Consider the following 12,716-nt stretch of genomic DNA (forward strand, 5'->3'; position numbering starts at 1 on the left):
CATAAATTGCCCTGGCAACTCACAGAATGTTCTGTTGGTGGGCGATCCAGACTCAGAAATGGTCCACTTAAGAGATTGCTTATTGACATTCACTGAAAGTCAGCTTGGATTTATGCATATTGCTGCAGTGTACATGCATTAGACGGATGAAAAATTGGTCTAGTTTTTGCCCAATTTAGTTGTTTCCAGACAAGGTAAAACTCCTTCATGAATTCAACTAAAATTGATTAAGCAATTTTTTACTTTTTTGTTTTTTTTACATGAATGCATAAACTCATAACTTGTTAAATGCATAATAAGCATATTGTCATAACTAGCTCTTTCATCTATAAAAAATAAACATTTTCCCCCTTGCACATTCTGTTGTTTTTTTTTCACTTCTAAGAGCAGTGGAGGCTTTTTTTTCACAGAAAAGGTGAAAGTCATGATGTAAAAATGTGATTTGATAATCTGAAATACACAGGCGTGACAAAACAAACAAAAACAGAAAGAAATCGTTTTTTTTCTTTTGAGTGCTGTGTTCATGTACTGGCACATTTAAATTAGTTATGATGAGATGGGCTTCTTTCTTAAATACATGTATTTATTTGTACACTTATTTTAATTCATCTTCAGTGTAAAAATAAGGACTGTGTTGTTGGGAAATTTGTCATGATGAACGTGATTTTTGTTTTATGCTTCTTCCTCCTTCTCGTACTCAGAGCAAGAGAGGAATCCTTTCTGCTCTGATACTTGTTGCTATGCCAACGGAGTGACCAGCTCTGTACAATATCACAGTTGTTCAGTCAGCAGCCGTTGTGACGGTTTCTTTTTAGGGAGATTATACTTGGAAACCCTCTGTGCATGTTCCATTCATTTCGCCCCTTGTTTTCTGGTCTTAGCATGGCTCCAGTCTGTACGCCCACGGACCACCTGCTGCACCGGCCTGCGCTTCCATCTATCACTCTGACGAATGATTGGCTCTGACGGTGTATTAATGTGTCTCAAACGTGGGTTAAAATCTGCATGCAGAAAAGGAATTTGGGATTTTATTTTTGAAGAACGTGTCGTTGTACTGTACATTTTTGTTAGCAGCCTCCATATGTACACTGCAAAGCCGAGTGTGTGTGTGTTTTGTGTGTGTGTGTGTGTTTGCTGGTGTGAGGGTGGGAAAAAAAAAATCTCTCTCTAACAATTCCAGCTCACTGTGCTGTGACCGTGGCTCAAGCAGGATGTGGCTAATGAGAACTATAAATATCCTGGAGCAGACCAAGCTGACGCTCACAAGACCACTGCTTCTGCAGACGCACACACACACACACACGCCCACGCACACACGCACATGCTCACGCACGCCCCAGTTCAGTCTTAGTCCTGCTGCTCCTCCCATAGGACAAAAGGGGGGGGAAGAAAGTGTTAGAAATCTCTTCAGAAGTCTGATGCAGACCACCTACCCGCATCTCAACCCACACTGGCCACTGTTTGCCAGGATGAGACCCGCACACCTTCCAGCCTCAAACAACAGCAACGTGTGGGCGTTCAGACGGTTCGGTCAATAGCTGCGACGGCGTGATGAACAATGGTGATTCAAAGGGAGGGAGAGAACAGAGCCGTGGGTGGAGGGGAACCAGAGCGTACAGGAAAGAGAAAGGCTTAAGCATTAATTTAGGTGTCCCTTTTTGAGCAAACACAGGAGCATAATTTCAAAAAGGCAGAATGAGACTCTCACAGTTTAATAACCTTCCTAATAAAACGCAGCACTGTATTTACACAAGAATATCTAATAATACTACATACGTCTTATTGCTTTCATTTCAAAACAGAAATCCAAGTTGCTGATAGTGTGCCGGTTGTTATAGGGTTACATTAATGCCATATATACTGTATATCACTATAGCAACATAGAACAAATTTTTTGTGTATGTTGTGCAAAATGTAGCCCATTTTGTGCCGTCCTCAGCCAGACTGCAGTGGGCTGCTTAACAGACAGATCACAGCTGGAGCTGTAGATGTGCAACCACAACCCCTCATATAGTTAGAGTTAATCAACATAAATTCACATCAAACCACAACAGATCCACTAGGCCATGTGGTACTGATGCACGCCCATTCATGTTCATCACTCAGCAAGGATATTAAGCATTTTTCCTCCGTTGAGGGATCAGTTATGTCTAACTATTCTGTGTGTGCTACATACAAATTCAAGATAATTTATGCCTAACTATGAATCTGCTTAAATCAAAAATTAGTGTTTTGTTTGTACTTTTGGATATGAATTCTGACAGTGGAAGTTGACAAGACGGATTAATTGTATGTCTTTGGATGCCAAACTGATACGTTTGTATGGGGAAAAAGTGTTTTAAAAAAAAGGAGCAGGGTGCAGCTTTTCTGTGAACACTTGTTGCTTACTGCATGGGCTCAGCCCCCTCCTCCAGTGGAGCACAGTGATGTGTTGTTGAGACGGGATGCAGTGAAGGCCGGGAGCCAGTCACGACCAAGTAAATTCTGTAGACCAATAAATAAAGAGAAATATCAAGAAAGGAGAAAAAGTTGGAAGTGGTAAACTTGTGTGCCTTTTCTTTTCTTCAGATCACACGCTCCGCTTTTGACAGTTTGCATAGACTCTCAGTTTAATCTGATATAAACTTCTGCGCACATATAATTGAATTAGTATGATATGGATGGTCTTCATTTGTCTTCAGCATCCCAATTACCGAAGCTTTTAAAGTAATTGCGGATCTCGATCAAACCATCTCATCTTATCTTTTACACTGGTGGCTCAAGACATTAAAAGCTTACTCGGTTACTGACAAGGGAGATTGATTTTCATTGGTCAGGGAGTCAATGAGTCAGCAACGTGACAGGGTCAGTCACTAGTTGTGCTGACCTGTAGCTGTGAATTCGGTTTGCAAACTCAGAGGGCATGAAAACAAATGTACACGTTTCATATCACATCTATCAATGCCTCCAAATTCCTATCCTCAAAAAATATTCTTCACATAATATTCTTTAAATTACTATTACTTCTCTTCCGTGTGCCCACGTCTTCTTGTTAGGACACTGTTTTAAAAAAATTTTTTTTTTGCCACAAGCAGTGAATTTCCAAATTGGCTCAAGTTGTACTGCAGCCTGTAAAGCTCACATCCGTCTGCTCCACTCAGATGCGCCACATGGGCCATTTCCAAATTACCCATCACCCATTGGAATGCGTCCCTGAGGCTTTTTGCTACCATCCCCCTCCACCCTTTGACTTGGCTGTGCCTTACGTTATAGACTGAAAGGGGGAGAAAGTTGGCATGCCATCAGGAAAGAAGCCAGAACCCAGAAAAAGACAGATGCCCTTCTACTTCTCTGTCTCTCTCTCTCTTTCTGCTTGTACATATTGAAAATGAAACCCTTCGGTTGTCATCAGATGATGTTCCACTGAATTTGTAGTTAGCAGCATGCATGAACAGGTCTATTTTCTTAATCTTCTGCTTCTGTCATCAAAAAAAAAATCATACCCCGTCTCAATTCCCAAAGGGATCGCTAAAGGCAGGTTTATTGCTGCACCAAACTCTGCCCATCAAGGATTTATAGGGATCAACTTTTCATGACCAACACATTTAAGTTCAAATGTATTTTGCTTTATACGCTCATCTAGAAAAAAGCGAGATCATTGAAAAGCTCAGACTAAGTGAAGCGGTAGACTGGCAGTCCCCTCTTTCAGATCATCCTTACCATTCCTCCACTGAAGGCGTTACAAGTGACGAGCAAATCCTACAGGGTTTCAAAGTGCAGCCCTGCGTCCTAATTGGCTGTGGGACCCTGCAGTGGGATGATGAGACCTGACATTAGAGGCCTGTGGGGAAACATGTTTTTATTTACATATCCTAGAGCCTCTCTTTGAGGTTATCTCCCTCATGCCTTCTTCCCTTCAGCATTGAGAGAGAACAGAGAGCTCAGGCGAGGCCACTGCATCCACCACCAAAAATAGTCCTGGTGGGTTGGCATGCTCTGATAAAGGGCATGCATATCATTAATCCAGTTTTTTTTCATTTGGATTACTCTTTTAAAGAAATGAAAAACAAACGTGTTGACATAGTTCAGCTTTATTGTGATCACAGAAGTTTACTGTACAGCCATTCTGCTCTGTAAATACACCAGCCCAAATGAGTCTGAACACAAAAACACCATAACCAGTAAAAAATAAAAATAAAAATGCAGCTGTCTAAAATCAAACCTCTTATTTATCTCCTATCTAATACAACCTCCAATGGAAAGCTTATCTGCCTCTAAGTCAATTAAACTGGCTTTATTACACATTCAGTTTGAGTAATAAATCTTCATCATTGAGCATAATATTTATGTTAGGTTTTTAAAAGAAACACGGTTGAATGAAAACAAGGAGACGCCTATAATATTTCAGTCAGTGCCTCCGAGTTACAATTTTCTAAGCGAAAGATGTAATTATCTGACTCGCCAGGTAAAAGACAAAGGATCTTATGTCATTAACGTGAGATATACATCGTAATTCTGCACCAGAAGAAGCCATACACGAGTTAGAAAATTAGATTAGACTCTAATCTAATTTTCCAGAATTTTCTAATCTAATACTTCCAGAAAATTGTAAAACTGAGTTCCTGATAGTCAAGGCTAAAAGCCCTTATAACAATAAGTGAAACATTTATTATTTCTAGTCTGGATTAGAACTTTTTTTACTTCTTTACCTTCTGCCAGTGCAATATACTAGTTATCTTTTGTTTAATTATGTTTTTATTATGCAAATCACTTTGAACTGCCTTGCTGCTGAATGTGCTGCACAAACAAGCTTCACTTGACTTAAAATCATTGGTTTAAGGGTTTATATAAAGTTACAAACATTAAAGTTGGATGAAATGCGACATGAAAGTAGCTGTGCTTTTTTTTTTTTTTTGGACTTGAGAAAACCCAGATGACCAACAGCAGGAAATGACATGACCTCAAGACGTCCGTAGGAGAGACAGCTAATTCAGCGTCGTCTCTGGTGAAATCGGGTTTATTTGAAGAAGGGCCTTACGTAATAAAACATAATGCAAGCGAAAACAAAACAAAAGCATTACATTGCAGTGGCAGAATAAAGAGAAGAAATCAAAAGTTGTAATCCAGACTTGAATTAATCTATCTTCGTGTGTGAGATTATAAAGTCACAGGTTGGCTTGTTAATTTGTCTGTCATGGTAAATGGCACCCGCAACACTAGACAGCGTGACGTCAATTTCAGAGACCTTGGCTATATTTAGACCTTCACTGATAATCATGTCTAAGGTGTGTCTATGGCTGTATGTTGCCTGTTCATCATGTTGAGTAAAACAAGTTTTGGTATCATTTCGTTTTTTTCCGCCACCCGTCTGTCTTGGATGGTGTCAGTATGGATGTTGAAATCTCCCTCAATGGGTTTTGACTTTGATTCCCAAATATTTAAGAGTCAGATTTTCCCAGGAATGGCTAATGAACTCAATTAAAAATGACCTGACAGAGCTAATGTTTAATAAAGCAATTTAAGTAACACAGTGACTAATATTTCTTCTGCGGACTTTTGAACTTGATAAAATATAGATGTTGGGTTTAAAGGCTGACTCAGGTGTTGTCCTCCTATTATCATGTTCCTGTTATTGCAGTGGGATATTACAGGATTTTCCTGTCCGGAGTAATCTGCTATCTGTAATACATGTTGATTAGGACTGTTTAATCATTGCAGGAGATTTCAACATCCAAGACTGAGGAGCAAACAAAAATAAAACAAACAAAACAACAATATGACACGCTTCGGCTTGACTCGGCACGTAAAAACCTGCCAACTGTCACCCTCAAAACACTTACATGTAAGTCAGTGGGTGCATGAGGGCACTGGTGTCATGACAGTGTGAACAGCCAACACAAGCACACTCTGAACCTGATGCATTCATACATCTTTGGCAGAAAGGAGACTTTGAAATACAAATATTTGATTGAACATATGAGTACATTACAGATATGTTGTTATGCCAACTTTCCAGACCACTTAGGTCTTCCGATTCAAGTCTAATGTGCATCCCCAGAGTCAGAGCCAAACATGGAGTATTAGCATCCAGCTTCTTCGCTCCCCTAATCTGGAACGAGCTTTCAGAAAACTGCAAAAACTCTGAAAACACAGTTGTTTTTAATCGAGGCAAAAACCCTATTAGCTTGGAGCTGTCTTTAATTAATCACAGCTGGAAAATCATAAACTGAAGTCTGTGTTTAAATCTGTCATCATTTTACTTTGAATCTGCAAAGCACAGCCATTATGGACTGCTCAGCCTTCTATTACAGACTCCAAGGGGTGTGACCTGACCATCCAAAAATAATGTTTACCAGGAGTTTCCTGACAGGGCATGACTCTCCACATGTCCAGAACTCACTGAAAGCAGTCTTTCATACAGGTGCCAGAGTGTGCTCTCAAATTAAAATAAGTTGCCAGTTCAAAAACAAGGCTACATATTTGGAATAGAGAAAAGTGTTTAGAAAATCAGACAAGCTTGAATCTAACATTGATTTGCTGAATCTGTGTATAGAAGTGTCAATAGAAATATTAAATATTCGTGTATCTAATATATCTTCATCCACAGTGAGGTTTTTGATATTGTTTGCTTTGAAATGATCATAAAACTCTGGCATAGCAACAGAGGTGTGTGAAAACCTTTGTTTTGGTGACTACACAATGTGAATTGACATTTTACAGGATTGTAATATGCAATATGACATAAACAACAACTTTTACCATGTGGACATTTGTACTTTATGCAATCCAAAGTAATCAAGCCATACAAAAGTTAAAATAAAGAGTTAATTTTTCTTTTGTTGTTAATTTGTGATCTCAGTGCCACGGACAAGACAGTCGACTGCGTTTCTTCATAACTGAAAAGGTTAAGGTCTGAGCAGAAGAGGCCTGAGATAAAGCTGTGCAGCTTCTACTGACATCTTTAAAAAATTCATATCCCATACAAGCCCAGCGTGCAGACAGGGCTGTGGAAAGCACAGTGGATTTCTGTGAACGCTTACAGTCCTCAGAAGGTGTTTGGCTGAATTACTGCACGCCCACGCAAGAAAAAGCAAATCCTCCCCTATAGTAGATGTGGTTCTGTTTGACATTTCTCATTAAGGATGAGGGAAACTCTCAGGGGAAAGCAACAAAAAAAGAAAACAAATAAATTTTTTTTTTAGATTTTTTCTTTTTATTTGATTCTGGTGTTGAAGTTTTACATGGTTATGGTTGTTCTGTGATCATTTTTTATTTTATTTTATTTTGGCCATAAACAGTCAATTCAAAACAAAACCTCTAGTTTTATTTTTACATGCTCAGGCTGGGTTGCTGACATCAAACTGGACAAAATGGGTGAAAGTCAAAGTGGTACAAAGGCAAAAAAATCTTTGAAAAGTGGATCTCCTTCCTCATTTTGCATCAAATGCTTCAGGTGAAGACAAAGAAAAAAAAAGAACATTTACATGTTAAATAATACAAAAAAAAAATGTCATTGAGATGTCAAGAGTAGAAGCTGAACCCTACAAAACGACTCATCACACTTGGGCTTAACTGCGTTTGACATGATCAGACAAGTTTGTTTCAACACAATTTATCATAGCACCACAACTAAAACTGCAAGGTTATGTACGCTAAATTACAATAAATCTGATTTTACAATTTATTGAAAGAGTAAGGCCCTATTAAGCCACATGGTGAACAATTTGCCAATCTATACCTTGTATGCAAATGCGGGTTGTTAAGAAATTGACAAAACTGAAAAATACAAAATAAAAATGATAATTAAAAAGAAAAAAGCTATACCGATAGTGCAACAATGATGTTTGGCTAGTGATGTCTCAATCAGCCCCAATATAACGGCGTTAATATAAGTTGATGTATGTAATTTGCAACCCTAAAAATGAAACCTGTACTGTGATGTTGGCTTTAATGTTTTCTTATTCCAAACTCCCGTGAAAATATCTAAACAGACTAAACTAATTTTGCATTATTGTCTAATCATCTCATGCAAACTTATCTTTTTCTTGTCCTAATTTTACAAATCTCTTGGACAAGGGCTAAGGACTTTGTTTGACCTTTTCAGATTAAATTAAAGTTTCCTTCATCACCTATTAAATTTGTGTAGCTATGCTGGCTTTGTGAAAGGCCTATGTACAAGAGTTTTTGTTTAAAGCCACTGCATCAAACTAATGGTGTTTTATGGTGGTATGAGTATTTAGTCTCATGTACATGAATTTCTATTTATCTGTCCTCTGTGCACACATTAATCTGTTGAGTGACAGGGAGGAACTGCATCAGGTAACAGGCTGATGTTACTAAAATGTCTTTTAATGTAAGTAAGCAAGTTGCATTGTAGGTTAGATGACTTGTAACAAATATTCTTACATAAAACAAACCAAAAAAAGAGGAAAAAGAACCCTCACTTGAGGGGACATTCACATCAGCCAAATGCAACGTCTAATGTTCAAGCAGAAGTTGGCGTCTTTGATCAGCGTCAATCAGCAACAGTAAGATTGAATATTCCTTTGAGACCGATAAAGTACATTACAATTTAGAATCCCTGCCCAAAACATCCCCGTCTTCGTCCACTTTATTTAATATTATTAGACTCAGCTGAAACGCCCTGATTTGCTTCAAACAATGTAAAACTCAAGACTGAACACACAAAGTCTTAAGCAAAGCCTTTAGGCCGCAGAACAAATAAGCAGTGAGATTATATTACAAACCTTACAGTAAAAACAGGCGATTTTGCAGTCGGAAAACCCCACCTGCTGGTGATGCACTAGAATGCGGTTAAAACAGGAAACATGTTTTAAAAAAATACTAACCTTAATCCAAGACTTGCCAACTAGCTACGTATGAAAATGTCCAAAAACCTCTCTGTAAAATTGCATTAGTCCTAAAAAGAACTGCATGCTAATGTGAGATGGTTGTTTGCAACAGCCGTTTTATTATTTAACAGTCAACCAGCACAGCATCTAAGAAATAAATCATCTAAAGCTTCAAATATTTGCTAAAATGATCCGTTTTTAAGCATTTCTTCACAACTAGGCACGCAGCAACTAAATTCCAGATGACGGCAATAATAATGCACTGCCTCTGTGGAGTGCACCATTATCTCCATATCTTTCTTAAAATAGTTGAACATGTGTTGTTTATATGGGTTTTTTAGCACATCAAAATGAGATTTAAAAAAAAAAGTCAGCATCTCTAGTTTGATCACTGTTTTAAATAATTCAAAAATCTACTCTTGCTATGTGAATTGCAAAGCTCACAGTGTAGCGAGAGAAGCATACCTTCGACTGAAGCTCAATTAATTATGTCAGATCTAAAACTAATTTGCCCTTCTTCCACAAGACCAAAATTTACATCACATTTTTTTCACTTCACGTTTCCACAAAAAGATGAAGCTGGCAGGCAGGTGTTTTCACTTGTTCTGGCTGACTTTTAGCGACAGCTTGTGTTAAAAAAAAAAAGAAAAAAAGAGAAAAATCGATGGCCCAAAAGCGCCTATACTTTGAAAAGTCATCATGCTTACTTACAGTTAAACTGTCACAGATCATTCGTTCACAATACTGGGCAGAAGACGACAAATAAAGATGCAGATTTAAAAAAAACAATCAAACAATCATAGAAGTTGAATGGACCGCAGTAAAAACTATTCAGGATTTTTTTGTTTGTTTTGGAATAATTCACATTAAAGTTACATTTACATAGCAAATGAGGTTTGTAACCTCAAACAAAAGAAAGTCAAACACACATGCTTGGCATTAGTTATACACTGTCCTCTTTAAAGGAATCGTCTTCAATTAAAAAAAGAACTCCATTTTTCCTCTCATTATTGTGAGTCTGAGATCATTGGTCACGCTAACTTGGCATTTCACGCTAACAAGCAAGGCAGTACAGAAAACAGAACATAAATCTATCAGTGCAGAGTAACATTCACTTAAAAACAACAACAACAAAAAACACATGATTCTTAGATAAAACCAAGCCTGCACTCTGATGGTACTCTGCAGGGAAATCTTTTCAGGGTAAATATAATTTTTGGTGTCAAAAACAGATATCTTTTTAAAAGCTAAAAAACACTAAAAAGAAAAAGAAAGAAATAATGTGATTTATTAGTGTTACAGCTATTATGTTTTACACAATCACAGCAGAGTTTTGCTTATAGAAAGAATTTCTCTGTTGTGAAAAATGCTAGTCAGAAGCAGGAAGGAATTTAAATCTACCTGAATGATTGCAGATTTTGAGTGATAAAAATTAGCACTTTTTTCCCCCCCATCAGCAGTTATTTGCCAATGTGGCAGCTTGCTGGTTGAATGAGCTTGCCACAGAGTGCTTTTAAATCCGCAAATGAGCACGAAAAAAAATAACATTTCAAATATGATGATTAACGCCCCTTAATGTAGAGAGCTAAAGTCATTGATATCTCTTTACAAAGCCACAAAAAGCTTATGATAACCGATTCATAAAAACGTCAACAGGTTTTTCTTGACAGCACTGAAAACTGAAAAAGTATGCATCACCAATTGGATCACTTCAGTCACATTAGTGAGAAGGTCACAAGGAATTCTCCTCCAATTCATATAAAAGGCACTGGACCTTATTCAGCTTTACAGACGGAGCAGATAAGAACATAAAGCACTAAACTTACAAAGACGTTTGGTACCTTCAGCAGCGAGGGCTGTGGTTCACATCCTGCATTCCCCATGCAGAGTTCTCAATTGTTGCACCATCACCGGTATGGCACAACAGCATATACAAAGTACATTTTTAAGGAAAAAACCCCCAAAACAAAACAAAAAAAAGACACCCTCAAATAAATAAATAATGCAGGTTTTGCATGTTTACACAAAAATGTCTGTTTGATTTGATTTTGAAGGCAATTGTTCAGGACAGAGGCTAAGTTGTGCCCGTTCTCTGAGGCAAAAATGATCAATAACCGAGTGCAACAGATTCACTAGTTACTCAACAAGGTTTCCTACATTGAATGGGAAGAAGCAACACTGACTGAAAGCCCACTTTGTGCCATTGAGTCCTCTTCATCTGTTGGTGCCCTCTTTATATCAGTGTCTCCTCATTTCAGAGAACAAGCAGCACAAGGACTGGGCGGGAGAGCATGAAAGAGTCCACTGTTCCCCTGGTTTGGCCCTTGACAAGTACAGTCCTGCAACCAGGGGGCCGACTTCCAGCAAGGCTCTCTACAGAAGTGGATTAGATCAAACTAGGGAGCCTGTTTTTGCTGAATTGCACCAAAAAAGATAATCACTGTTAAAAGAGGAGTGAAAGCTGAGGTACCTATGTGTTTTGGCAGGACAATATCTCCCCCCCTTGATGTACCACAAACACAATTCACATTAAAACCTAAAGAAAAGCAATAATAATAAAAAAACATCACATTTGGCAAACAAAGACAAGATACACAACAGCAGGTTTTCCCTTTTAGATTCAAGGTTTAAAATGCAACATGGCTTAACATTCTAGGGGATTTAATTCATGAGTCAGTCTCTACATTGTATAACAGCTCCATTTGGAATCAATCAGTTTGAGAAAAACACTGAGATTACACCCTGAAAAAAAAAACTTTTTTTACCCCTTGCTCAATTAAATTTCACTTCTTTTCAAGCCACTAGCAACCACAATACCATTATCTCCATTGTTTGTTGTGTTTCAGCAGCCTTTTCAGTGCATGTTATTCCCCTTTGGCCCTTCGCTCCCTCTGCCTCCTTACATCAGTAAGCTGGGGGTTGATCCAGCTGCCACATGTGTCAGTCAAGAGGAAAATCCATCCCCCTTTTCTCTTTCGCAGCTGAGGTTTCCCGTGGAAACACACACACTGTTCCACAGACGAGGGCAGGTGCATGGCAAGTTTTGGGACTGTACGGAAACTCTGTGTCAGGGAATAGACATTTTTATCATGAATAGGAAGAAAATTGGAGAACATCAGGTAAATAAATAATCACGGGTGTAGTGTGGGTACCTCCCAGAGGAAATATGTGGCCCTATAACCTTTATTCTCACAAGCGTCTGATAATTTGCAGTCCAACTCTCTTCTCCTGCTCATCATAACCTCACTGACATTAGGGAGTCCGTAGGCGCTCTAACTCCCTTCATTCTGAGGTTGACAGCTTCCCACCTTAACTCGCAGAGTGCCGCTTTTGTGGAGGTGCCACAGCTGGACGAACTCCTCCGGCATGGCGTGGAACCACTTACCGGGCAGGATGTTGTCATAGTAATGGTGGCTGATGGGCTGCCCGTCCAGTCCGATGGAGAACGGCCAAAAGCCGTAAACTGTCACCTCGTCGCACATCCCCAGGGCCAGGCTGACCAGGAAGAGGCCCGTAGAGAGGCGCTTGGCATGAACGCCGCGCGCTTTCCAGAATTTGCCTACGTTGCGCAGGAAGTCAGGGTTGGCGAAGAGCATGGTGAGGTTGGAATGGGAGTCTGTGACGGCGTAGTACGCCCGGAGTGATGGGTCGGTGCCGGGCTTCATGGAGAACGCTGGCATGTAGATGAAGCTAGAGCCGTATGCCTTCAAATAGTCCACGAAAGCTTTTCTAGACCAGAGAAGACCTTGGAATCTGAAGAAGGACAGTGAGAGTTGCTCTAAATGCATCAGTGCAGTAAGTAAGATTAACAACCTGGAGTAAGTGAAGCAATGAGCAATTAAACACAAAATAGTTTTATGTTGACTAAGAATGAAATTTGATCTT

At 39.0% G+C, this 12,716-nt stretch overlaps 1 protein-coding gene across 1 annotated transcript in view; it reads right to left on the minus strand.

Annotated features, from left to right (window-relative positions):
• Positions 1 to 4,054: 4,054 nt before the first annotated feature.
• st8sia1 (ST8 alpha-N-acetyl-neuraminide alpha-2,8-sialyltransferase 1) overlaps positions 4,055 to 12,716 on the minus strand; it is a 28,514-nt gene continuing 19,852 nt past the window's right edge. Inside the window, exon 5 of the mRNA XM_023350066.1 lies at positions 4,055 to 12,584. Coding sequence (XP_023205834.1) covers positions 12,104 to 12,584 — 481 coding nt within the window. The 3' untranslated portion in view covers positions 4,055 to 12,103. The remainder of the gene's footprint in view (positions 12,585 to 12,716) is intronic.

This window comes from Xiphophorus maculatus, chromosome 17 (assembly GCF_002775205.1).
Source record: "Xiphophorus maculatus strain JP 163 A chromosome 17, X_maculatus-5.0-male, whole genome shotgun sequence".
Taxonomy (NCBI): Eukaryota; Metazoa; Chordata; class Actinopteri; order Cyprinodontiformes; family Poeciliidae; genus Xiphophorus; species Xiphophorus maculatus.